Below are 25,686 nucleotides of genomic sequence, written 5' to 3' on the forward strand. Positions count from 1 at the left end.
GCTGTCTTTCCGTAGTTACTACTCTTGTATTGACGTTTCCGGTTGGGGTCTACAACGGCAAGGGTTATCTGTTGGTCCTTTGGCAGGCCACCATAACACGGCATTAGCCATTCAGCCGAGAAACCCCAATGGTCACGGCCCACTCGATATAGACGTTGCTACATCTCTACTATCATCCATGACGGAAAAGATGTGTGGCTCAGCAGTTACCATGCTGGGGGATTTTTTCTTATTACCACACCTAGCCTATTAAGCGTGCGGCTTCTGACCTGACGAGCCTTAAAACGTGCATTCAGTCCCTTTTCAATATCTCTACCGTATCTGGCCAGGTACCGTCCCAGGCTGACCCAACACCCACGAACACCCTCTTCTCCAGCCCGTGCAGACCCTGTCTCTTTTCTTCGGACCATCCCTGGGCATTTCTCCGTAAGGATGGGATGTACCATTCGGTATTAATTCCACCTCTGTCATCCTCAAGAGCAGGGGTTTCCTCGAAGGCGTCTCGTTGCGACCACGGTCAACCTTCAAAGCCCAATACATACATAACACAAGGCCTGCCGGTGTCTAGACGTTTTGAGGCGACCGACCCCACCATCATTCGAGGATTCTCGATTTATACACGACCCGTCATAGAATTAAGAAGGACAGCCTCCAAGATTATTTCTTTCCCTTCATAACATATACATTTTGGCTTCATATCTATGCCTCGCAACCCTCTTACCATCCAACCTTGTCGGTGACAAACAAGCTCAACAACTAGGACCGTACTACTACAGCTTGCGTCTCCTGACTACCTTCCCGACGATTCGATATATATTCAGCTCGTACTTGTTAGTTGAGTGCCTACTCAGTGGGCTTTTGGGTGCCAGTATCTAATTTCGTCTACGACAACCCCTAAAGGAGACACTTCGGCCGTATATCCAAGAAGAACCTTCTTTAGCAACTACTCTAGATTCTCATAGCAGACATATGCGATTTCCTTCAGCAATATTAGAAGATATCTAAATACTACGGGTCGTCTGAGGTGGCCTACTACTGGAGCCTTAGTAATCTCGTCTCGCAGTTAGGACAGTACTTGATTTTACCATTAGCCTAGGGCCCAGAAGCTATTTTTCTGGCTTTGCTGATACCTTGTCGAGCATTTACCGTGGAAGAGTTGGTTTTCTTTGGGACCACTTTGAACGATATACTTCGGCAAGTAGCTCCCCTAGCTTTTGGAATCACATCGCCTCCGATACCCAACCTCTACAATATTTCCAATGCTCGTTACCAGGCATCTCGATACAGAGCAGCACCACTGGTCTAGCAAACTTGAGACCGCCTTCCATAAATCTACAAGCCCACGCATGTCGAGCTACGACGGCCATTTGTCGACACAGCCTGATTGGCAGGGGCAATACGCTTTTCTTCCTCCCGGAGAAGGTAGCATCTTCGCACAGTCCTTCGAGCAAGTTTCAGGCTCTAACAGTAACAACAATGTCGCTTCTCAGCAGCGCCCTTCAAGTGCGCAAAACAGCAATCCTGAGAACACAAGCCAGACAAATCATAGCCGCATAAACTCGCCGATGAGCCACCATCGTATATTAGACCCTCTTGGACTTCGGCAACCAAAAGCCGAATCACCTGTACAAGAACATCCCGACGTTCAGGGTGCGAGCTATGCTATAAAGGCTGAGTCTGCGCATGAAGAGTCATTGGCTTCGGCGGATCACCAAGGGTTGCACCTCGGACAGAATACGATAAGCTCAACGTCGTCAGCAGGTCAAGATCAGGAACCCGCGTCTATTCCAGCTGGAAACGAAGAGGCTGCTATTGGGAAAGATGAAGATGATGATGTACTGGAAGACGACGAGATGGTAGAAGCCGATGGAGATGTCACGACGCAACCCCAGACTGCAGCAGAGCGCACAGCTGCCCGGCGGAAAATGAAGCGTTTTAGGTAGGAAATGATGGTGTAGTGGGTCGTAAACTATGCTGACAATAAGTAGGCTTACGCATCAACAAACCCGGTTCCTCATGAGCGAGTTCGCAAAGCAGCCGCATCCAGATGCTGCCCATCGAGAACGTCTTTCAAGAGAGATCCCCGGATTGAGCCCCAGGCAGGTTCAAGTCTGGTTTCAAAACAGGTAAGACTACTGAGGTAACCTTTTATTTCGAAGAGAAGCCTAAACAATTACAGGAGAGCGAAAATCAAGAGACTCACAGCTGATGACCGGGATCGAATGATCAAAATGCGTGCTGTGCCAGATGACTTCGATAATGTCCAGGCATTACATTCTCCTTATGGAGCTGTGCACGGACTGGGAACCCCGATCACACCTCCTGTTGACTTCGGGGCTTCATCGTACACAGAACATATTATGCGGCCACTGATGGTAGACGGCATGCGCCGAGGGGATAACGACGACCATATGTCCTCTACAGGTATGAGTCCGGCTTTTGGAAGTATCGGCTTTACGTCTTCAGGGCCGATGAACAGCTCTGATCTTCTTTCACCGCTGTCGCAATCTTCAAGTGATCGAGGTTACTATTCTAGTCACCTAACAGGCCCTCTGGGAGGAGCCCACAGGGCTTCAAACCCTTTCGCCCGGCAAAATAGCCTCGACTCCGGTGTTCAAATGCATTCGCAAAATAGACAGCAAATCCGACCCCTGCAGCCACTTCAGCTTAGAGAGACATTATCTCGGTCGAGACCAGAGAACCTCCAATCTCCCCTGCGCTCGAGCATGTCATGGAAGGGGGATGCAATCGACTACAGCACGTACTCAAATACCGGTGGTAGCCCTGGAATCGGAGGACGACATCAATCTATCTATCAGCCGGACCAGATGGGAAGTAACTCAACTAGTTCACTGAACTATGATTCTAGCTCTTATTCTGGTAAGGAGGGACCTTTATTTGTAACTTATTTAATATCGGTCGCTAACTTCCTACACAGCCCCGGGTGTCCAAACCTCTCCTACCAACATTAACTACTCGAGCCTACAGCAGCCTTCGCAGAATAGATCACGCCTTAGAGCTGCTTCCGCCACTCTTCCGCTCGGTCTAGATCTCCGACATCAATATCGACCCATGTCTTCTAGTCACAGTCTTCAGTCTCCTGGTCATTCGTCTACTCCTCGAGTTCCTACCTCTTCACCCTATGGGTCATCATCTGCATACACTACGAGCTTCCCGTCTGCTCCGCTATCGGCGCCAATCGACTTCCCGCTATCAAGAACACCTGGAATTAATAGAACCTCGGTTCAGGATTACTCCATGTCTCAGATGAGCGCGCCAATTGCACCCCCTCAGGACTTCACCCAAGCGCTACATAGTGGTATAGGTAGTTCAAGTTCTAGGACTCCTATGAGAGATTCATTTGGAGGTGGCCCTTTGAACGTTAATCAGGGGCAGGGGTCCGGTGAGAGAAGCGAAGACTATTCACAAGACGGATCTAGCTCGAGTTTAAAGCGCAAACGAAGCTCGTTCAGCCTCTCGCAGGGTGGACACACGCCTGGACCAGCCCAGACCTCTCAACCATACGGACACACAACTTGAGGGATGCGCCACTTAAAAGTCGTACTCCTCGAAATTATAAGCATGAAGTACTGTAACACAGAAAACTCGAAAATAATGCGGCGCTCTTCTGGTTCGATTTTTGAAAATAATACCCGGTTTTTTAAGGACCTTTCTAGACTATCTTGTGTTACTATATACATTTTTTATTCATTTTCTTCTTTGCATTTTTTTTTAGGGGTGGATGCGCGACAGCGCCATGACAGGTTTGGGGAGTATTTTGTGATTGGTTTGGCGGGACCAGAATGATTTTGTTTACGACCTGAGAAAAGAGCATAACATACATACACGCATACATAGGTACTGAAAGGAGGGCACGACTGGTGGGACTTTGGGACGGGCTTGTCGTGTGGTCGGAGATGGGTGAATTCGAGCGAGCATATTTTTCCACCGTTTAAGGCGCAAAAGTACCCTTTGCCCATAAGATGTACATAGAAACATCTTTGATCGAGACGTATTCTCGTGTTCAATGCAAAGGTTCTGGATCGCGAAAGCGAACCGAGCTAATGAACAACATGATCACATTTGTTGATTGTTGAATCTCTAGTGCTCATATGGAATTTTATTTTACTTGTAGTGTTTTTTTTTCTTGTCGGGCTTCCTGTATAGGGATGCACGTAGTGGCATAAGTGATGTGATTACTACATAGCTTAGATACCTCCTGTATGAAGCTTGGTACCGATCCGCATTCCAAATTCTAACCTTCTCCGCAAATCTTCGTCGATCTATGTTGAGGCTCACGACTAGTAAGGCATGAAAGTCGTCTCCCGGTATACATCTTGGGCCAAGGCGGCCCAACGCAAACAACGAGGGAGATACTTACCGAGGGTATGCGCCCTAGCTTACTACTACTACAGTACGCTGGGTTGTCTATCTGCCTGCCTTATAGCGTACATAGCGTACACGGTCAAGTTGTAGTAGCGTGGAGAAAGAGGGTTTTGCCCCTAAATTCGGAATGTAACGCCGATAGATGGTAAATCTCGTTTTGGAGAGATCTCGTTCCACTCAGAATTCCCCGAACACGTTTTAGCAATTAATAAGGACGGCCCTCCCTACCCAGGCAGCGCCTTCGATGCGACATTGCGGATGTTAGACAGCTAACTATCTCCCTCTCTTTATACCTTCTCATTTTATTTTGTTTTAAATCCATTTCCGGGTGGGCGGGTGTTGGTCGTGCAGGCAGAAGAGAGATGGTATGGATATGGATATGGTTGACTACCTAGGGAGGGGTTCTCTAACTTACATGATAACTAACAAGTATTCCGGAAGAAAAGAGGAAGTGAAAAATAAAATAAAAAAATAAGCGGATCCCTATAACACGGACCTCCTCATCTTGCTTAATAGGTAGGTAAGGTACCTAAGAAAAGAAGATATCTGAAAGCAAGGAGTTATTATATATGTAACAAACAAAGACTATCATCAAACGTCTACAAGGGGTCTAAACATTCATATGATATAAAACTTCTTCTCCATGACAAGAAGAAGATGATAAGAAGTTTCCTGGGATATCCCATCTTCTCATCTCCTAGTGTTATGCAAGCATCGCAGCGAAAGGCGCGGTAACAAGCTCTCAAGCTATGGACTGCGTTACATGGATGCACCCGGGGTGCTTAGAAGAAAAGACCAATAATGGTTAGGAGAGTCCCAAAGCTGACAACTGCATGATGGGTTGCACAAGACGCAGCCCGTTGCATACGAAAGGGATGGTATTTATGACGGCTGCTGCGTCTGAGTGCGACCCTCCCACCACTTAAACCACCTAAGCCTGCCAAAGGTATACCAAGGTAGACAGACCTGTTGTATATGTAGTATATGTAGTATATGCAGTATAATGCTATGCAGGAGGAGGAAGGAAAGCATACGTACGGCGCAGTGCAGTGAGACCCTGTCGGGAGCTGGATCTTAGTTCTGTGGAAGACAGCACAGGGACCCGAACGCTGTGCCAGATACCACGACATAACGATTGGTTCAGATCTTCGGGCGCGGGAAGGACTTTGCTGGACCGGGCCATAGTCCCCCAACATCGAGGAAGAGGAGGGATATTCCCGTCAAGTAGGTTGAACAAGCAGCAAGTAGCAAGTAGCAAGCATCAAGCATCAAGCATCAAGCATCCACCTTTCTATTATATTATATACCACGACTTTTACACTACCTACCAACATTGTATACAAACAATATAACTATTGAATGTGTATAACATAGCATAGCATAACATAATATAGTAGCCTATGCCATCTATGTCATGTCATGTCATGTCATGTCATGGCTGCACCGCAGATGCTTGCCGTCGCTCGCCGGTAAAGCTACCTAGTTGTAGGTAGTCGTTGTTATTTCAAAGCTTAGCCTAGGGCAGAGGAGTAGATTCCGGCCAAGGATTCCCGGTACAACGACCGTGCCCAAGACAGATAGACAGCTGCGCTGCGACGCTTAAGATCGCTCCGATATTTTTGGCTAGACGGTACGTTCAGCGCCCAGCTCCTTCGGGACTAGGCCCCGGACAGCACAGCCATCGGTAGTTTTGTCCTGGTCCTGGTCCTGGCCCTGGTATTATAGAGAAAAAAAATAACAGGATGAGTTTTTGCGTCATCCCGCGCTGAACGACAACGACACATCGAGTTGCAGGAGAGGCTTTTGGCCCCCTAACCCTACTGTTGGTGGTTTTTTTTTTCTCTTCTTCTTCTCTCCCACCGTTCAACCACTCGTCGAACAAGAGGCTAGACTACAAATTTTATCCTCGCGTCTATCTCATCTGCTCACGGATTCAATCCGTCCATGTCTACCTACGTATCTTTGCAGACGCATACAACATCAGCAGCAACAGCCGAATCTGACTGCGGCTAGATTCAATCAACGTGTCTCTGCGTCTAAGAGGTTCTCTTAGCACTGTCGTGTTCTTCTGTTATTCTTCCGTTTTGACTTCGCTACGCTCACGGCTTATACACACCCATCTATGGCATACACCCCCCCCTCATCAAGCCACAGGCGCAAGCGCGCGCTGGCGATCGGTTCTGGACGATTGATCTTGATCGAACAGGCCTAGCCGGCTACTGCGTTACTGCGTACCTAACATAAACATATACGTACCTCTGTCAATCAAGGTCGCGGGTCCGACTGAAGCCACAGTTTGGTTCGTGTTATGCACCTGGCCGTGGCAGCCGGAGGCAGGGCTATAAGATGTGCTGCTATATCCCCCCACTCGTTCCACTATTCCTCGAGTCCTGATTTCCCCTATTGAGATGCAGTGATTCCCATTCCCGTCGTAGCCTTGCCTTTTTCTGTACAGGTAGGTTACTAAGGTAGGATAATGATGTACTGGATATGTCACTAGAAACGTGTAGATACAAAAGTACCATGACACGACGTAGTTGTACATATCTCATATCTTTATCTCGCCTACCATACCCTCCTCTAGGCTCTCGTACGAATGCACGGGTGATAGACGTGCAGAGGGAAAATCCAGGAACGTGATCATTTTAGTCAGACTCGGTGAGGTTCTAGGCTTGCTTCATCTCACAACGAGTCTCCAATCTGCGAATCTCGTTTATTACACCACATTAAATGACTCAGCAATCCCATACCGACTGGCCCCTCACCTTACCTACCCGCAGAATGACTGCATCCCCGGAATGGACCCCTAAGTACTACATATGCCCTCGTATATTACATATGCCCCTATCCAAACTTCCACGGATAGAAAGGCAAAAAGGAACGACACAGTCAGCCGTATGAATAATGACAATGACTTCAGCCTTGAAAAGCTACGGAGCCTCGCCGAACGGTCATCTATGCTCCTAGCTTGTTAGCCAGGAACCAACTAGGTAGACTCGCTAGGATGAGAGATCGCCCGCCATTTAGGCAAAAGGTGTGGAATGACAGCATATGGGGCCCTGGGAGCCAGCCAGCCAGAGAGCCGAGACGATAGCTAGGTCTGGCCTTACTGGACCCGTATCTTTACCTAACCGGATTGAAAATTTCCGGTGAAGCAGCGGTGGGGGGAAAAAGCGAAAAAAAGGGCAAAGTGGGAGAGAGCAAAAAAAAAAAAAAAGAAACCCCCATACGTCGAATGGAAGCCTCTCTCATTCTCGTTTCCGCGGGGGGCAAGGGTAAGGGACGCCGCATAGGGGTAGAACGACCCAAAAATCCCACGATGCCGAACGGTGGGAAATTCCGAAAAGGATCAAGGGTCGACAAAGGAGAGGTCGGGGCCCCGGAACGACGATCTCCAGAAACCGGTTCCTGGAGGCTAGAGCCTAGATGCAGTTCGGCACTTTTTCATCAGTGGCTGAGGGCAATGTCTAGGTGGATATCTACCTAACCTATCTACCTATACCTATCTCTCGAGCGTCTACTGCTGCTGTATACCTGTATACGTAGAAACGGTGTCTGAGCGGTTTACCGGACTAACACATTCTAACCCCCCCCCCTCCCCTTCTTGACCGGCTACCTAGGTATTGATGTACATTATCTGCTGTTACTCGCTAATGTGACCTGCCCCAAAGCTCTACCGAAGAATGGTAGGTTGTCATCGGTTCGTTATTCGTGGTCTATCACTGAAACGAGTGGCGGCGCCAGGGGGCTGCTATGCGAGCAGCGTTCCGCGCCGGGGACAGGCCATCTCGGCCACGAAGCCCGGTCGCGGGCCTGACTTTGTCCGAATCAATAGGGGAAGGGGGGCGGCCGAATTCTAACACCCGCAAGACAATCCTTGGTGTCTCTCCTATTGTGTAGGTATGTATGTATGTGTTAGGTTAGGTAGCCAGCTCTATGTACCTTGTATGCGTATTATGTCTTCGAGACAGAATGAGCAACACATCGTATCACGCCACCGATATGTAGAGCCATATTATAATGTGCTTGCAGATGGATGACGATAACCGTGCAGCTGTTGGCGCCTGCGGGCTTGCTTGTGTGCCCGGTTCTTTCACGTATTTTCCTGGGTACCCGACTCGGCTGTAATGCATTAGGGTTGGCCTGTCTGTCTTATAGCCGCGCCCTGTCCTTGCATCGTTATTACGGTCGCTTCTGGCACGCGATGATGCCATGCGACTTATATTTCGCCGACAGCAAACCCTAGTCTTCCAAGCCCGCGAGAAAAAAAAAAGAGACATCGTGGTACAGTGACATATGTAGGCATTTCTCGAGAGCCACCGGAGCAGGCTCCTGGTAGTACCTATCGCATGCGGAGTGGGATAATGAGTTGAGAATTATGCCCTCTATAGTGGGTTCCTGCTCCTGCAAGGGGAAGAAGAACCCACGTTCGCACAGCAGAAAGTCTGGAGTCTGCTGTTAAAGATGTAGTATACATTAAGATCTCGTAGCTACACGCCGTACTCGTACGTATTACTCGAAAAGAATCAGTTCATCCTCCAAGACGCCAAATCCCCAAAGCGGCTCCAAACAGGAATGGCCCTAGGGATCTCCGTTCGTCCAGGACGCAACCCAGCCAATCTTACATATATGTCTTAGAATCCGGGGACGGCTGGAAACCTGCAGCGCGGGGGTAGGCTCATCTATCTCCCTCCATCCTTCCCTCCCTATCTATCTACCTATCTATCTAGCAGCACGAGGACCTGGGAAATGGCTGCGATGTTTAAAGTGCTTTGCAGGATTCCTACATTCCCACCTAGTTTAGAGGAGTCGTTTAGTGTGGGGAGAAGCATGTAGGACGCAGGAGAAGGACTGCCATGCACAGCACTACTACTTACTTTCCGATGGCTTGTCACCCCCGTTTGTTCAAAAGGGGCAAGGGGCCATGATTCACCAGTCACAAGCAGGTAAGCGGCCAGAAACTCGGTGCTTCTACGTGAAGGTGAACCAAGGGGAATAGCGTATTTGCCTGGGAAAGCCCACTGGAAAGCCGACGTTAACGTCCCCCCTTCCAGCTCCGCTTGGGTTGCCGCGCTCCTACTCGCGAGCCCCATCTTTCCCCATCATTGCCATCCCCTACAGCCTCCGTTAGCCGCCCCAAGTGCACCGGCTCATATCGAGATCGAGGGGAAGCTAGCACGGCAGTCGCCTTCTTTTGTTTGTTTTACGTAGTGCTAAGTCGTAGGCGCCACGAAGACGACGGAGTCAAAACGGTAGAATGGGTCTCGCAGGTTTGGCTACCGTTCAGGGAAACAGGACGGGGGGATACTTGAAGATATCCTGAACAAAAACAAAACCGTAGTGTTTACCCGCCGTAGCCACCGTACCTACCTACCTATCACTGCCGTCGCCCAAGGGAAAGGAGGGGACATCGCGAAGTGTAGTTGCTGTTCAGGCTGCTTCCAACAACTTTCCCTTTTACAACAACAAAGGGGCCTGGTGCGATTAAACCCCAAGTTAGGTAGACTTAATGCACGCGAGCACTCGTGTACCCAATAGCTAGAGTCTCGACCCAAGTAGAAGTTATCAAAGCACCTGTACGAGCCAGCCCATACGACTAATTGGCATTCATGTCGAGGGTAACTAATTATTTATTAAACCATGTGAACTTGAGAGGTAGATTTGTGTTCCCCTTAATGAAGTCCATATTGCGAATTCATATGAGTAGAGGGCCTCGCCCCTCCCCCTATAAGCGCAGTCCTAAATACACGGGTAAAGCAGAAAATGGCCCTATCATAGGCGGTCGTAAACCCAGCTGCCACGCGAGTAAACGAACCGGTGAGATGCGATCGAATCGTTTACGAAACGAGCAATCCGTAGAATAGACAAGTCAGGATTTCGAAATGAATGAATAGAGATGTGTTTCCCTACATCCTCGTCATCGTGGAACCTGAATAAATTCGATCCTTTGAAGAGAGCAGAAGATTTGTGTATGATTCGCTTGGTTTGCCTAGTGATGATTTTTAGGGGATCATGTAGATGTGGTTCACGATTGTTTTTTCGTCTAGAAATATCACGAAATCGTTTATATCATTAAAGAATTGAATTTGAATCTTTCGCTCCTATATACTCTAGCACGTGTACTCATCATCGTCCTTATTTTGCCCCTTTTTTCAACTCATCCCTAGGGCCGCTTGTTGGGAATGGATGCTAGAAATAGAGCCTCTTCTGCATCTCGTTCTTTTACCAACTGACAGACAGGAGAGAGATATAGTGAGTCGAAGGGAAATATTCAGTTATTCCATAGATAAGTTAGTTTTTAAATTAAATAATAGACGGCTCTAGACAGCACAAAGGTCGAGTCGCTCAGAACTTGAACTAACTTCCTCCTGCGCTGCTAGGTATCCAAACATCGAATAGCTAATCGTAAGGTATTACGCATACTCAAAATACCTTTACGTGTGATCAAAACGATCATCTTCGAGGTTTCCAAACTAAAAGTATCGTAGATGCGACTCGAGTCCTCTGGATAGTAGGGACAATATGTATTTCATCGGTCGAACGAGCTGTGCTACGCACACCGGAGTAATTCTACGCAACTACCACCACATATCGATACCCTATATTGTTAACGACCTATCTAACACGGGGTAACAAGCGATAGATATAACGAGCGTAAGAGAAGCTATAAGGAGAAATATTCATATGGACTTGAAAGCATGTAGTTTCCCGTCACTTGAGACAAGATATAGTATAGAGAAGAGAAGAGAAGTTAATACAAATAGTTAAACCACAATACCTACCTATACATGAACTTCTTGGTCCTTGCTATCTTCAAATCCGACCATCATTATACGTTGGCTACTGTTCTATTACGGCTTGGACTACGAACAAGTATCAAAGGGGGAAGAGCTTGCTAATAACCCTCAAACTCTGGCATCTTGCTCTATCCAGAGGCTTGACCGTCAAATGAAACTACCGTTATCCAAACATTATACTACCAGCGAGAATCCGATAACTCGACCATATTTCTTCCTCCTTACCTGTATTATGGAGGCCTCGGGATAATCCAACTCATCGTCTCCCAAGGCCTTTAGCATCTTGCTTCGCGCGATGCCACCATCACTCTATAAATTCAAGACTATATCGAGTTCCAAATCACGATTCGTTCTAATCAAATCATATACGCCTATTCGAGATCTATCGAGCCACGTTAGATTTTAAAAAAGAACATATCCTTGGTCTCTTCGATGCCTCTATACGTTCCAAAATACTACCCGAAATGCCCAAACTACCTACATATGTTTGCACGAACCCCTACTTAAACTTCCGCTATACTAACTCTCCTCATTCCCCGCGCCCCGACTTGCCTGGCCCCTCCTACTGACGCCCAACCGACTCATCTCAATCTCATCGCGCGCCCCCGTCTCCTCGACCGTCCGCCCCCTACCCTCCTCCGCAAGCACCTCCTCGCTCTTTCTCCTCGGCTCACCCTCCGTCGCATCCCCGAAGACGCCCGTGCCAACACTGTTACGAACACCTTCCTGGACGCCCGAGGAGGTATCAGTAGCAGTAGCAGCAGCAGGCGCAGCGTACGAGCCGCCCACACTCTCCATAGTAAACGGGCTAGCGGTTGGCGCGTCCAAGATAGCAAGCTCATGGGGCGTGAAGACGCGGGGCAGAACGAGTGCGCGGACCGGGATCAGCGCGAGAATGACGACGGGAAAGCCGACGGCTGCGACCGTCTGCGTGATGGCGAACGTAGCGCCGAAAGCGACGAGTTCGACGGCAACGAAAGCCCATACCGCGGCGCGGCGGGGGATTCCCGCGAGAGGGTGGCCGCCGGGAGTTAGGGCGTGGTCGCGAAGTAAGAAGAGTAGTTTAGCTGTGATGCCGTTGCCTTCGAGAGCCTGGTACCCCATGATGAAGAACAGGCCGGCGAGAACGGCTTGCGGGATCAGGTGTAGGACGACGAGGAGAGGCCCTGTCATGGTGCCGAGGGTTAGGAGACCCTGTGCTAGATTTGAAACTCGTTGCTCGACCACGTATGTCCGCTTGAGAACATAGTGGCCTTTCGCCTCGCCGTTTTCTTCTGTATCTGCCTCTAGCTTGGTCACACACAGGGATTCGGTATGGAATGGCGCCTGAGGAATTAGTCCGTTCGGAAAAGGCAGTCCAAGGATACCTGCAACACCAGTGGTGAGGCCTAGTAGGAACAAGTCCCAGTGGAAACCTGCGGGCTTGCGTAGGGGAAACTCAGTCCCTTGTGCAATGAGCGACGACACTAGTCACTGTCAGTATCTTCCCCAAGTTGAAACATTATATCGGTCCATGCTTCAGTAGAACTTACCATTATGGTCAAAATAGAATAGGATAGTAAGTAGTATAGCGAAAGGAATGGCAATAAACACATCGCCAACCGAGATATCCCAAAAGTGAACGAGCCAGTCCCTATCCGCGGTAGGGAAGAAAGCAGCACTAGTAGGAAGCTTCTCTAGCTCGACATTCTTCATACGGCCAAAGTGGACGAAGCCAGTGAAGAATATAACAGTGAGCGGTGTACCGTAGTCCTTCAGGAAGACACGAACAGGATGGCGGAATAGGGGACTACCTCCTAGCTCGCCGCACGCGTACGCAACCATAAATACGAGCAAAGCTACCATGATAGATAGGTAGAAAGGTGACCCATCGCCAAAGCGCTCGAGTACTTGAATACCCTTTTGTAGATAGATAAAAGCAACATAGAACCCAAAGATGTCGCACGGGAACCGCGTCACATACCGCAACCAATTACACGAGTTCGTAATAGCAAGGATCCAATGAAACACAAGCGACCAGAGTCCGATCCAACACATGAATGCCAGGTAATTGGTCCCGGTAGGTGACATGATATCGTAGACAGTACTAGCCCCTACAGTTAGGTCTCGGGATACTATGCAGGATGCGAAAAATAGGATCTAGGAATAGACATACTAATTAAACACCGTAATAGGTCCCGTAACTCCCACGATAACCAACGGCTGACAAGCCAATACAGCAAACACCACGGCGCCAAGTACCGACGCCAGCAGTACCTCATTCACGCCGTACTGCATATTTGTCTTGGTGAACATATCTAGCGAGAAGGCCAGAGCGGGGAGGATACTAGAAGGGACGAGGTGTTAGTCTCTCTCTCTCTCTCTTCCTCTTTCTCATCCTTCGATTTCAAAACACAAATATAGAAGCAGACGCCAACCAACCTTTCCAATCCCAAAGAAAGTAAATGATTCAAGGGAGACACATACTTAGCAAAATACATATAAACCGTCGACGGCACGACGCGATAATCCCACGCGTCGCGCCAGTCGCTCCAATAATACGGCACCCGGCGGCGCACGTCGTTGACCATGCCGCGGAAGAGATGGATCTTCCACCAGCTATCAGGCGCATACGCCGCGTCGCTATCGCCGCGGCCGGAGGCATTATTGCGCGACGATGTTAGCAGGGAACTCGTCCATTGCCGGATCCGGGCGCTTGGTGACGGGTTAGCTGCAGTCCTGGGCTCGGCCGTCCCGCCCCCAGGGGAATGCATCGCCGTGGGCAGGGTCAGCGAGTCTGCGGTCCGCGACATGGTGGATAAGGCAGAATATCCCAATTCTAGTTGATGAAAAAAATTCCCGTAATATATATCGCTGAGGCTTAAAACGTTATTAATATAGTATAACTACCAATATATAAAATTAGTACTTACATGTAGGTAGTAACAAATACCTTCACTAAGATGTATATGCGTATATGCACCTAGCCCCCTTAACTTAAGTGTATAGATTGTTAGCTAAACCAGAATATGAATTCGAGTCCAAGCGACGACATATCTATAACATGTGCCAGATGGTGCCAATCCAGACGCGAATAGCAATAGGCCGATGAATAAATAGCTACTATTATGAAATATCAGATAATTAGCCTAGACCGGCGGTGTACTTTATTTCACCTTTTTTTTTCTTCCATAAAAAAGGGCCTACAATTACTTAATCCAAGATGGGCATCCTGACGTATGCTCTACTTGGTTTGGGTTAGTTTTCATGTTGCCGAGCCGCTTCCCCACAGAGAGACTGGGGGATTAGGCGGGCAAGAAAAGTGTTCCTGAGGCCGCAGGCCGCATTCGGGGCCGGGGGGTCATTGTCTGGGCGGGAAATCGAAACTCTTATGGGCAAATGAGGAATACCATCATTGGTGGCCTCTACGAAACTCTACTCTGTCTTCTTACATCTGAACTTTAGTCCAGTGTCTTGCGATTGTGAGACTTCTATCTACTATTGTACAGTATATGCAAACCGTGGCGGGGTGGCATGCCCTCCTTTTTTCCCTTGTCATCATTATTTAAATATACATAGGATGAGTTGGGAGCTTCGTGTCATTATATATCATGACGAGAGCCCTCGACAGCTCCTAGCCGAAAATAGCCTCCCGAGCTTATTAGGTCGTATATACACAATTGCTACCTGCCATCCTCGCTCTTAACTTCTTTGAACAGTGCAGGGCTTGATGGGGGCTCAGGAGTATCGGGAAGCGATGGCGATGACGGTGCTGGCGGAGGCCCCGGTGGTGCCGGTGGTGCCGTGCTAGCATCACCACCGAAATACTTAGAAAAATCGTCCCTATCATTAAATGGTCGAGGACCTAAAATCCGAACCATGTCATCCCGAACTAGCATCTCCTTTTTTAACAATTCCTCTGCAATAAGCCCTACTTGCTCCTTTCTTTCTAGCAAGAGGTCTTTGCACTTCTTATACGCTTGCTCTATAATACGTCTCACTTCTGCGTCGATGACTTGTCCTGTCCCCTCGGAGAAAGGCTTATAGACCCTGCTGTCGTCGTTGCGGAAGTGTAGCGGCCCAACTTTTTCTGACATACCCCATTGCGTTACCATAGCCGTGGCCATTCGAGTCACCTTATCGAAGTCGTCACTAGCTCCCGTCGTGACCGTAGGGAAGTGGATTTCCTCCGAGACTCTGCCGCCTAACGTCATAGCCATCCGGTCCATTAACTGCTCGTAGCTCATCAAGTATGCATCTCCTGGCACGTATTGTGCATACCCGAGGCCTTTACCTCGGGGTATGATCGAAACCTTGAGCAGCGGATCCGCATATCTAAAGAACCAACCACAGATAGCATGTCCGGCCTCATGATAAGCTACCGTCCTCTTTTCTAGCGGGTTTAGCACGAGCGACTTGCGCTCGAGACCACCAATTACACGCTCGATAGCTTGCTCAAAGTGCAGTAATGTAACCGATGCAGCATTTCCCCTTGCGGCTATTCTTCATTAGTAATCGTGTCTACGTTTGTTCGATGAGATTGATCAAGAAACATACCAATGAGTGCGGCCTCGTTTACGCAGTTCGCGATATCGGCACCAGCGAAACCTGGCGTCAGGGACGCGAGCCGTCCGCTTAGATATTCGATTTCTTCATGCGTCACAATTTTCTTCAGGTACACTTTGAAGATGTCTTGCCGTCCTGCCATTGTCGGGGCGTCAATGTTGATGTGTCGATCAAATCGGCCAGGTCGCATCAACGCTTTATCTAAAACATCTACTCGGTTGGTACCGGCAAGAACAACAATCTGATCAGTGGTGTTGAAACCGTCCATTTCTGTGAGGATCTGGTTGAGCGTGGCTTCTCGCTCATCGTTCCCCCCGAACCGCTGTCCCTCCGATCGGGACCTACCGATGGCATCAATCTCGTCAATGAAGATGATGCATGGTGTGTTCTTTCGCGCCGTAGCAAAGAGATCTCTGACCCTAGACGCACCAACACCAACGAACATCTCAACGAATTCAGAACCGCTTACACTGAAGAATGGCACTCCGGATTCACCCGCAGTGGCTTTTGCAAGCAACGTCTTACCAGTTCCAGGAGGCCCGGCAAGAATCGCGCCACGGGGAATTTTGGCGCCAAGTCTTTGGAACCGTTCTGGCTTTTTGAGGAAGCTCACGAACTCCATGATCTCCTGCTTAGCTTCGTCCATGCCAGCTACATCCGAAAACTTGACTTTGATGGCAGTCTCGTGGCTGAACCGCTTCGCCTTACTCTTCCCGAAACCAAAGATACCACTGGATCCACCAGCACCGCCGGGACCACGCCGTGAAGCCCAGACGAGCAAACCGACCAACAATACTGTTGGGCCAAATGCTATCAGGAGGTTTAATAATGGGCTTTCAGGAGCATAGCTAACAGGAATCCTCTCGCTGCTTGGAATCCCGAGATCGTTCTGTGCTTCTTCCAAACGCCTTTCAAAAGCATCAGCAGAGGCGATAGAGAAGTAGTAGTTAAAACCAGGACGTGTCGCAACTGATTCAGGATACATAGACTGGGTCGCATCCCGGTTAAGTTCAACGCGGACTCGGTGACCCTGAATAACCATTTTTTCAACAAGACCCTTGTCTAAGAAGTTCTTCCTCAGTTCTTGCCATGTGATTTCCCGGCCACTCTCTTCAAACAAGGAATTGTAAAGCCAATACGCAATAGCCGAGCCCACGATCATCGTGAGCCAGTCGTTTCCTCGCATCGGGTTGATATTGGGGTCAGGGCCTGGAGGTTTCTTGTTTGAGTTGAATCCGCTGAAGCCCTGTTCGCCCTCTTTGGGCCTCTGCTGGTTATTCCCTTGCTCTTCTTGTCCCTGCTCCTTGCTCTCTTGCTTCCGAGGTCTTCTTGAGGACGAGTTGAAGTAGCTAGATTTCCGCTCCTTAGAAAACTCTTCAAGTTCCGTATTATTCAACACCCCCGGGATTTTTTGCAGAGCCTTCCATGCTCTCGCAAGATCGCCAGCGCTGGGAGTACCCTTCTGAAAGCTTCTAATTAGATCCCGAAACTCTTCAGGTGTTCCTCTCTTTTTTATCAAATCCAAGATCTTGCTATTACCCATGCCAACCGAATTGGACATTGCCTTAAGTGACTTAAACTCATCGTCAGTTAGATGTGTCCAACCCGGGGGTAGTGGGGGCGAGTCGTCCTTTTTAGGACCAGATGTTACTGGCGCATCACCCTCCGTTGGTCCCGGCGATTGAGAGCTCTGTATTTGGGGCTTCGAGTTTTGGTTTTTTGGCCGAGGTACCGCATTTCGACCGGGTTCTTTCTTGTCGTCGGAGTTCTCGGGCTTCTTTTCAGAATAGTAACGCTGCTGGACTGCCCAGGCAGACTGGGAGGTGGGTAGCAGACGCGAGTATCGTATAGTAGAGCGGGCAGAGGCGCTGAGCGAGATGCTAGCAACCCGCGTAAGACCGGTCGACCGCCGTAATAAGCTTGACATGCCGGGCTAGTCCAAAAGCTTGAGGCCGATGAAGGCGGGGGAGATATCAAGGGTCCGTGAAGATTAGGAAAATATAGAGAGCCGAGTTATCTCATGAGGACGTAGATGGCAGCGGCAGCGGCAGCGGCCGATATTACGGGCGGGTAGTATTTAATAGGATTGAAACCGGACAAGTGGTTTATACCGGAAGGATTTCTAACGTTTTCTTAAGGTAAATCGTGTGTTAGAAATCGAATTCGCCTCGCTCTGTCAGAAAGATGCGGCGGGTGATCATTCCAAAGCTTCCGTTGCGCTAGATTAACCCCAAACAGATTAGTGCTAATAAGCTAAGCTATCTCAATTACGTTAGCACACGTGACTCATTCGGAGGTAACGGGTTTTTTTGTCCAAGAACAAGTTCCAATGCGATGCATCCCTTTTATGTGATAAAGAGAAGAAAACTACATACCTATCGTATAATATGCACAAAATGGACATATTTACCAACCAAACCAAAAAATTCCAAGCTACAAGACCTGGCAGTACAGCCAGCTATGGGATATTAAATGACAAAGCTTGATTCAAAATACTATTATGAGGCACTACTAGATCGATTATATAGAGGACAATAAATATTCGATTGCCCAATAATAGGTGCTTTTTTTTTGTTATTCCAGCTACAGATAACGAAGCATATCAATATTCTCTTACTATATGGTACGGTACAACTATCTAGTCGTCTGCCACTAGATATTGTTCAATATCCTTATCCTCTTCGTCTTCTTGTAGCTCTTGTAGTCTCTTTTCTTCAGCATCCAGCAACTTCTTTATCATATTCCTCTGGCGCTTCCGTGCCTTCTTTCCCCAATCCGAAGCCGTAGTTTCTGCTTGTTCCTCGTTATCGTCGTCGCTATCTTCAGGTATACCGACTTCGCCGCGTAATTGATTAGGCGATATTTCCGCTTGCTTTGCGTCTTCTTCTGCAAACTGTTTCTCGAGCTGCTTTTCTTGGTGCTTGGCGCCGAGTTTGATGATATACGGTCGTAGTAATGCATATGCACCAACGATGATGACTAGCCGAATCCATTCCTTCGCCGTCATAGACGTAAATGACTCGCTGATGTTATTGCTAAAGCGGTCTCGAACCAGCGTATAGAGCTCGGATATCGATTCGAATAGATGGGTGACTAGATCTATGAGTTCCGACATGATGGGCAAATGGTTGTCTTTCTCGTTGTAGTGAATAGATTGTTCCTCAGTTCAAGGGAATAGAAAAAGAAAAAGAAGAAAAAATAAAGAAGTTGGGAGTTAAATTGTCGCGTAATATCTTATCAAATGCCTCAAAGGTATTCGGCAATGGGACAATAATGAATGGCATACAAATGGATATGCAAATGTACAAGGCTTGTGAGACTTTTTAAGCCGTAGGAATGGTTCAGAATCCCTGCCTGCCGCGTGAAATAAGCATCCAAGAGGGAAAAAGGCCGCTTGGTAACTTTAGTGCGCACGGTCCCCTATATAATATAAAATAGCGCTAAACTTTACTGCGTAGAGCTTTAAACTTTCAGTGTTCCAACGCGTCTGACGTAACCGAGACGCGTTGAACTGCCAATTCCTCTCCCTTAAAACTATACAAGTCCTAAATTTAGACGGAGCACCATAATCGGTCATGGCGGATAATTCCGAGGAAGAGGTGCGAGAGGTGAGAGAGCACTCTAAAGCAATTATCTACCTAAGAAATATTTGCTAACTCGGTATTTATAACTAATAGCAACTAAAAGCTGCACTATGGTTCGCTGTGGGGAAGATGGTTGACGAAGAGACCCTGAGGAGAAACAGAAATGTCACTCCCCAGTTTATCGGCGCTTTAACTGAGATGGTCTGGGCTCAAATAGGTATCATCATCACCAACATTTATGAATTCCTAAGCTCTATCATAATAGCAACATAGGTTAACCTGTTCTAGAAAACGTTGCGTTGGATCTAGAAAACTTTAGTCGCCATGCAGGACGTACTACCATCAACACAGACGATGTCCTTCTGCTAGCCAGGCGAAATCAAGATCTCCATGCCATCATCAAAGATTTCGTAGACAAGCAAAAGGCTTCCAAAGCAAAGGGCAAATCAAAAAGATGAGATCATCTCTTATATCTACAAAGGATTAAGGACCAGCGATAATTCTTATTCGCATATTAGCCCAAGACATAAAGATGTGCTTAGGCTACGATCCCTTAATATCAGACCTAACTACATGTTTACCTCCTAACATGGGTAGTTAGATGTCAGTGAGCAATTGTATAATCATCTAGGTTACTCGGTTACCGGGGACGAGAATTGCAGCAAAGGGCAGAGCACGGTGGGAGCGCCTACGTGGGCAGATTTCTAGATGAGCTAGGTATGTCTCAACCGAGAATCAGCAGACGTTGACTGTATGTATACTGTGGGTGCCTTCTATCGTATCACATGAGAAATCCGTGATGCCTGTGAGTACGACGTTTAGACCGCGATAGAATGGGTTATTCTTAACACGCACAATAGATGGATTAAAGTCAAAAATGTAGCGAGATCTTTGTGAGCCTCTGATTTAGGATCAGCGTATATCAGCGTGGCCAATATTACGCACGTATACAACACTCGAAAAGAAGCGATTCAAACATTTACCTCATCAGTAGTAAAATTTTAGAATATAGCACTAGAGAGCCCTAATTAATGAGGCATTTGATCATTGAATGATTGAAGCGCATTAAAACAATCCAACATTATACCAGCCGAATAGATCAGACAGGCGTAAAAAACTTATCATCATTGACAGGCTCAGATAATTTATACATAGCAACTGAAATAATGCCGAAACCAGTTCTAGTTCCACGGAGACCCCAGAACAAATCTACATTCGAGCCTTCCGATGCTTCAATTATATCACCTCGGCCTACAATTAGTCTTCCAGATACGAGAGCGCCGCTGACCAAGCCAAGGACATCAGCCATGTCCCCTATGCCACTACCAAAGCCAGAGCCAATAAACCGCTCTAGGCATTACGAAAGACCTCATCGCTCTAGACTATTCCCTACTCGATAAAGCAGAAAGAACTTACGGATCTAACAACCGGTCTCGGCGACGGGCTCAATAACGCCGCGAATCTTAACTCCACTACCAACGGTTACAATGGGCGTAGATGATATTATATTAATACCGTTCAGGCATCTCAAGTCGATAGCAAGACCACTTTGCAGATTATGCAGCGTAGCGCCATATTGGTGACATCCTCCCATAGTAAGAAACGGCACGTTCACTGCATTATCAGCTTTAACCTATTCACCAACCACATACACTTAGCTTGGCTATATCTGCCAGGCCGAGGATAGACGGTTCGTTCACAATCTCGACAGCGTTTTACTTCGCTCGAGGGAGTCACAGCCACGCAGAAGTTAGGGTCTCCGTAGGCATTCCATCGTGCCGTCATGCTGGTAGAGACATCGGAGTCGAGATATTGAATCGCAGACTCGGCAGGTTACTGAGCGTTCCTAGACGCGGCAGAGTCTTCCCCTTGAGCTTGATCTTACACGGCGCCCTGGGCAAAATCGACGAGACTTTTAACTATTTAAATTACTACTTCTTCTCAGAATTAGTTAATAAGATCAATACGAAAAGTGCGCCAGAGAAAGGATTGCAACGACCAACTACTTGCCAAAATGGCTTGTTGATGAAAGCTTAGCTGGAAACAGGCTCAGACTATGATGTTATACATCATATTTTTTAGTAAGTTAAACAAAGGCTACCTTAATCCCTTACTTTAGAGCCCTTCGTAAGTACACTCATCGAGAAACGACAGCCCGCGTTCCTCAGCTTCTTAGTACTCAATGGGTCTGATAGTAAGTTATCTCTTAATTGAGTCAGTTATAAAAGAAGGCACATGGCAGTATTGTCCAGAGAGTAGGAAGCTGTGAAAGCTTATGAAGGTAAGCTGAGCCCGGCTTGATACTTGAGGTTACTGAGGAGTTATAGAGTTGAAACCGATAACCTTTTCAACCTCTACACCTCATCTAAGTTTATTTCTCAAAAGCAATATCTTTAACAAGACTATTGATGTAGACATCATATACGAATATTGGATCTTCTATGTACCCTCTTATATTCGGTCTGCTTATCCACTGGTTTAAGTCAGTCCAACATAATTTCTAAATTTGGAAATAGCATGGATGATAGTCATATGCCCGCAACTGCAGTTAAGTTATTAACCAAGCCAAGCGGCCAAGTCAATAAGCTGATGACACCAGCAACGTAATAGCTACCACTCAAGCTTCGATGATGATAAAAGCAAACTAGATCTATTTATCCATATTAGTCTCTGACAAGATAATTTTTATGAAATGTCGGGTTGACGATAGGCTATCAGAGGTGTAAAATCAGGTCCACTTCCTACAGAAATATCCATGGAAGATAATGAAAGTAGAATAATCGCATTCTTAAATTCCCCATGTAATTGAAGGCGGGAAAAAAAATGAATCCATAATTTCTAAGAAGGGAGTTAGGCTAGGTACTCTAACTTAACTAAGAGTAATTCACATGCTGCGAAACCCCCTTTGCTAAAGCATCCGACGTTCTTTTCGATACAAACAGACACACTAATAAGCTGGTTCCTTGTTGCGACGGATGAGACGGATGACGATCGTCATTACCTGTTAGTGTGGCTAAACCGCCAAACCTGCCCACTGCCGAAGCCACAAGCTATGACGCCAGTTTGTGGCTTTGTTGGTTCCGTAGCGAATCAGCGACGATAACCATTCTCTATCCCTGTCGGGACCCAACGTCACGCCGGCAGATCGGCACTAGTGTGACAGGCCATCGTCGAATGAGAAGCTTTACTGAGGGAGATGGAGGGGCAGAGGTACCTTGTTGTAATGGCGCAGATTGGGATAAACTCTGACCGCATTCGTCATCGTTAATTTTTATGTATGTACAAAGCTTTGGATCGAGTAGAAAACTGCGTTTATCATCGGCCTCCTGCTGTACATAGTGCATACAAACGTGTGGAAAAACCCGAACGATATCTCTTTTCATGTATCCTGAGTAACGTCAATTCCCTTTCATTGACCGACTAGAAGAAAAAGTGACACACACTTGTTCACCCTAACCCACCTATTATTTCAATATTCCTCCTTTGTCCCCGGTTTATATTATTGCTACTCCTGCACAAATCTTTTGCGTCTAGACCTTTTCTAACCTATCCCCGGAATCTCTGGAAGCTCTCCATCTCAACTCTACTCATACTCACCTCATCTTACCTTACCTTACCTCAATTCCCGACCCATTTCACAACGTACTACTCCGTACAACTGCGATTTGATCGCACAACTTAGCAAACAACCGCCATCATGGGCGCCAAAGCAGGTCTCGCACTCAAAGTAGTTCAATGGTTCATCCGAGGCGTGCAATTCGGTTGCAGCGCTCTTATCCTCGCACTTTTCTCGTACTTCCTCGCGGTGCTTGCTAACCGTAATTTGCCCATACCAACATGGACACGTGCCGTTGAGGGTATTTCGGGTATCGGTGTACTATATACTATTCTCGGACTTCTGCTCTTATGTTGTCTGGCTGGTCACCCATTCACCTCTTTCATCGCCATTGTGCTGGATATCTGCTTCATCGGGTCCTATATCTATGTTGCTACTGCTACTCGTGCCGGAGCCAGCAGTTGCACCGGCACGGTCGATACGCTTTTTGGCACCGGTCGTGCTGAGGACTTGATCGACAATCAGCACCCTACTTATAAACAAGTTTGTCAGATGGAAACTGCTTGTCTAGCCGTCTCGATTGTAGCAGTGTAAGTGTTCTTGTTCCGGGTTGTTCGTATAACTTACTGACCGATATATCAGTGTCTTCTTCGTCTTCTCTGCTCTTCTTGAGGTTGTCCTCGTCCGCCACCGACGCAAGGAACAGCGATTTGGCCCTAGTCCTGCCAACAACTACACGTCGGGCTACGGCGGGCGGAGAGGCATATTCGGACTATTCCGCCGAAAGAAGACTGTAGATAGCCCAAACCCTAACATCTTGCCTGAGCACACCCACCCAGACCAGATGCGTCAGAGTTATAACACCGAGGCTACGGCTGTCGGTCATGAAAATGGGGTGCACAATAACAAATACCAGTACGACGGTCAAGTCGCATACCCCGAGACCGGCACTGCGACGGCGCATACTACACCGGCTGGTTACCGCTACTAAACGCGCACTGCTCTTCTAACGGAGGAGTTTGTTCATGAACGTGAGGGGAACGGTACCTTTCAAAAAGAAAAATATGTATGAACTGGGAGTGATACCCTATACGGGATTAGCATGTGGGATGCTGTCGTTCGCTGCCCTATGTATATGAATATTAATGAGATTGCTAGACATGGCTGGGAACATTGTGGCGGAATCGTAATGATCGCGTTAGGTTTCTTGGTGGTCTACTATCACGCATATAACGTAAAAGACTCTTAGCCACCAACATTGCTTGGCTGGTATGAATATAATAGAATGAAGTTAAATGAGAAGCAAGATATATTCGTCGTTTGCTAAATAAGCACGAGTTAAAAATAATAACAACAGTCGCATGAATTCGAGGTTGTCTGTCAAGTTGTCAACGTAAGATATGAGAATAAAGAGAATATGTGATGTAGATGACATGTCGAAGAGCAAAGGGGAAAGGGCTATTCAAGACCATCGTAGAGGTTCGAATTTAGTAGATATTAAACAACTAGATAATTAGATCATCATGAAGACTTTGGTATGTAAATATATCTGTTGTTAGAAGTTTAACCATTTATATTAAGCAACTATACGCTCAAAGTTCCCTTCGTACTTGGCACCTCGCCCTCCTTCCCAGGTATCCTAGTAGTAGCCTGCTTGATGGCAACAGCAAGGGCCTTGAAAGCGCTCTCGGCACGATGGTGATCGTTCTCGCCCCGCAGACAGTCGACGTGTAGGGTAACGCGGGCGCCCTGGGCGAAGCTCTGTAGACAATGCGGGATCATCTCGGTGCTTAAGTCGCCGATTTTCTCGCGCCTGAGACCGAGCTCAACGACGCTATACGGCCGGTTCGATAGGTCGATGACGGCGCGCGAGAGCGCCTCGTCAAGCGGCGCATACGCCGAGCCAAAGCGTGCTAGGCCCGTGGCGCTGCCCAGCGCGTTCGCGAAGGCGTATCCAAGCGCTATGCACACGTCCTCTGCGGTGTGATGGTCGTCGACTTTGCGATGTTATTCTTCGTCAGCGGGTCTTCGTTCTTCATCATGTCATGTTGTTGGGCGGGCTCGTACTATGGAGGTCGCCCTTGCACGCCAGGGCTAAGCTCCAGCCGGCGTGCTTGGCCAGGGCGTGGAGCATGTGATCGAGGAAACCGATGCCTGTGTTTACGCTGATGGATTGCGATTTGCTCGACTGGCTGGCATGGCCCTCGGCGACGGACGTTAGTAGGCGAGGGTCGGTATGTTCAGGAAATGCCCCGCCATCGAGGTTCAGAGCCAGCTGAATCTTGGTCTCGTTGGTGTCGCGGGTAAACGCTGCCCATCGCGGGGTAGCTTTCTCGGAACCCATTTTCGTTTAGGTATGTCGTTTGTTCCCGAGTTAACTTTTTAGTTTTCTAAGTTGTAAATGTATTAACTTGTAATTTTTTTGATCCGCCGAGGATCGGCTTATGCGAAGGCGAAAGCTATAGCGTCAGACGATTGACCAATCGTTATAAAGCTAATTATTCGATTTAGGGTTTTCTATAGCGCTACTTCACCTGCAGGCCACCATAAAGCCTCTGTCGATCAGTGGGGTATATCGACTATAACGTATATTCTGGCCAACCAAAAAAGCAATAAAAACACTCCGTTAGCATTTCCATGGACCTTGATTGGAGTAGCTTCGAAAGCTTGAGACCGACGAATTCTTGCGGAAGATCCTTCGTAAGCTTTAGGTATGTCTAACACCAATAGCTTCAAGCGTTAAACCCTACGGAAGCATATAAATGGCCTACACTGTTTTTTGCTGGAATTATTGCTCTATTTGGGTAAATATGAGTAA

General features: G+C 47.7%; 7 protein-coding genes across 7 annotated transcripts; 3 read left to right on the forward strand and 4 right to left on the reverse strand.

The window, feature by feature from the left end:
* Nucleotides 1-1,259: 1,259 nt before the first annotated feature.
* GL218_02518 (uncharacterized protein) lies at nt 1,260-3,540 on the forward strand (the record flags this gene model as incomplete). The annotated part of the gene is made up of 4 exons (XM_033579039.1): nt 1,260-1,939; nt 1,989-2,126; nt 2,180-2,880; nt 2,939-3,540. 4 exons carry the CDS (start codon nt 1,260-1,262, stop codon nt 3,538-3,540), a joined length of 2,121 nt encoding a protein of 706 aa, XP_033439391.1.
* An 8,162-nt stretch (nt 3,541-11,702) lies between these two features.
* GL218_02519 (uncharacterized protein) lies at nt 11,703-13,975 on the reverse strand (the record flags this gene model as incomplete). Its single annotated transcript, XM_033579040.1, has 4 exons — nt 11,703-12,649; nt 12,716-13,269; nt 13,339-13,509; nt 13,650-13,975. The coding sequence occupies 4 exons, from the start codon at nt 13,973-13,975 to the stop codon at nt 11,703-11,705; spliced, it is 1,998 nt and encodes a 665-aa protein (XP_033439392.1).
* Nucleotides 13,976-14,845: 870 nt separating this feature from the next.
* GL218_02520 (Mitochondrial respiratory chain complexes assembly protein YTA12) lies at nt 14,846-17,655 on the reverse strand (the record flags this gene model as incomplete). The annotated part of the gene is made up of 2 exons (XM_033579041.1): nt 14,846-15,660; nt 15,720-17,655. 2 exons carry the CDS (start codon nt 17,653-17,655, stop codon nt 14,846-14,848), a joined length of 2,751 nt encoding a protein of 916 aa, XP_033438311.1.
* A 711-nt stretch (nt 17,656-18,366) lies between these two features.
* Nucleotides 18,367-18,843, reverse strand: GL218_02521 (uncharacterized protein; the record flags this gene model as incomplete). Its single annotated transcript, XM_033579042.1, has 1 exon — nt 18,367-18,843. The coding sequence occupies one exon, from the start codon at nt 18,841-18,843 to the stop codon at nt 18,367-18,369; it is 477 nt and encodes a 158-aa protein (XP_033438310.1).
* Nucleotides 18,844-19,303: 460 nt separating this feature from the next.
* Nucleotides 19,304-19,770, forward strand: GL218_02522 (Centromere protein S; the record flags this gene model as incomplete). Its single annotated transcript, XM_033579043.1, has 3 exons — nt 19,304-19,336; nt 19,406-19,529; nt 19,601-19,770. 3 exons carry the CDS (start codon nt 19,304-19,306, stop codon nt 19,768-19,770), a joined length of 327 nt encoding a protein of 108 aa, XP_033438313.1.
* A 3,239-nt stretch (nt 19,771-23,009) lies between these two features.
* Nucleotides 23,010-23,859, forward strand: GL218_02523 (uncharacterized protein; the record flags this gene model as incomplete). The annotated part of the gene is made up of 2 exons (XM_033579044.1): nt 23,010-23,458; nt 23,511-23,859. 2 exons carry the CDS (start codon nt 23,010-23,012, stop codon nt 23,857-23,859), a joined length of 798 nt encoding a protein of 265 aa, XP_033438312.1.
* Nucleotides 23,860-24,452: 593 nt separating this feature from the next.
* On the reverse strand, nt 24,453-25,212 carry GL218_02524 (Imidazoleglycerol-phosphate dehydratase; the record flags this gene model as incomplete). The annotated part of the gene is made up of 2 exons (XM_033579045.1): nt 24,453-24,865; nt 24,936-25,212. 2 exons carry the CDS (start codon nt 25,210-25,212, stop codon nt 24,453-24,455), a joined length of 690 nt encoding a protein of 229 aa, XP_033438306.1.
* Nucleotides 25,213-25,686: the final 474 nt, after the last annotated feature.

This window comes from Daldinia childiae (genome assembly GCF_008694065.1).
Source record: "Daldinia childiae strain JS-1345 chromosome Unknown Scaffold2, whole genome shotgun sequence".
Taxonomy (NCBI): Eukaryota; Fungi; Ascomycota; class Sordariomycetes; order Xylariales; family Hypoxylaceae; genus Daldinia; species Daldinia childiae.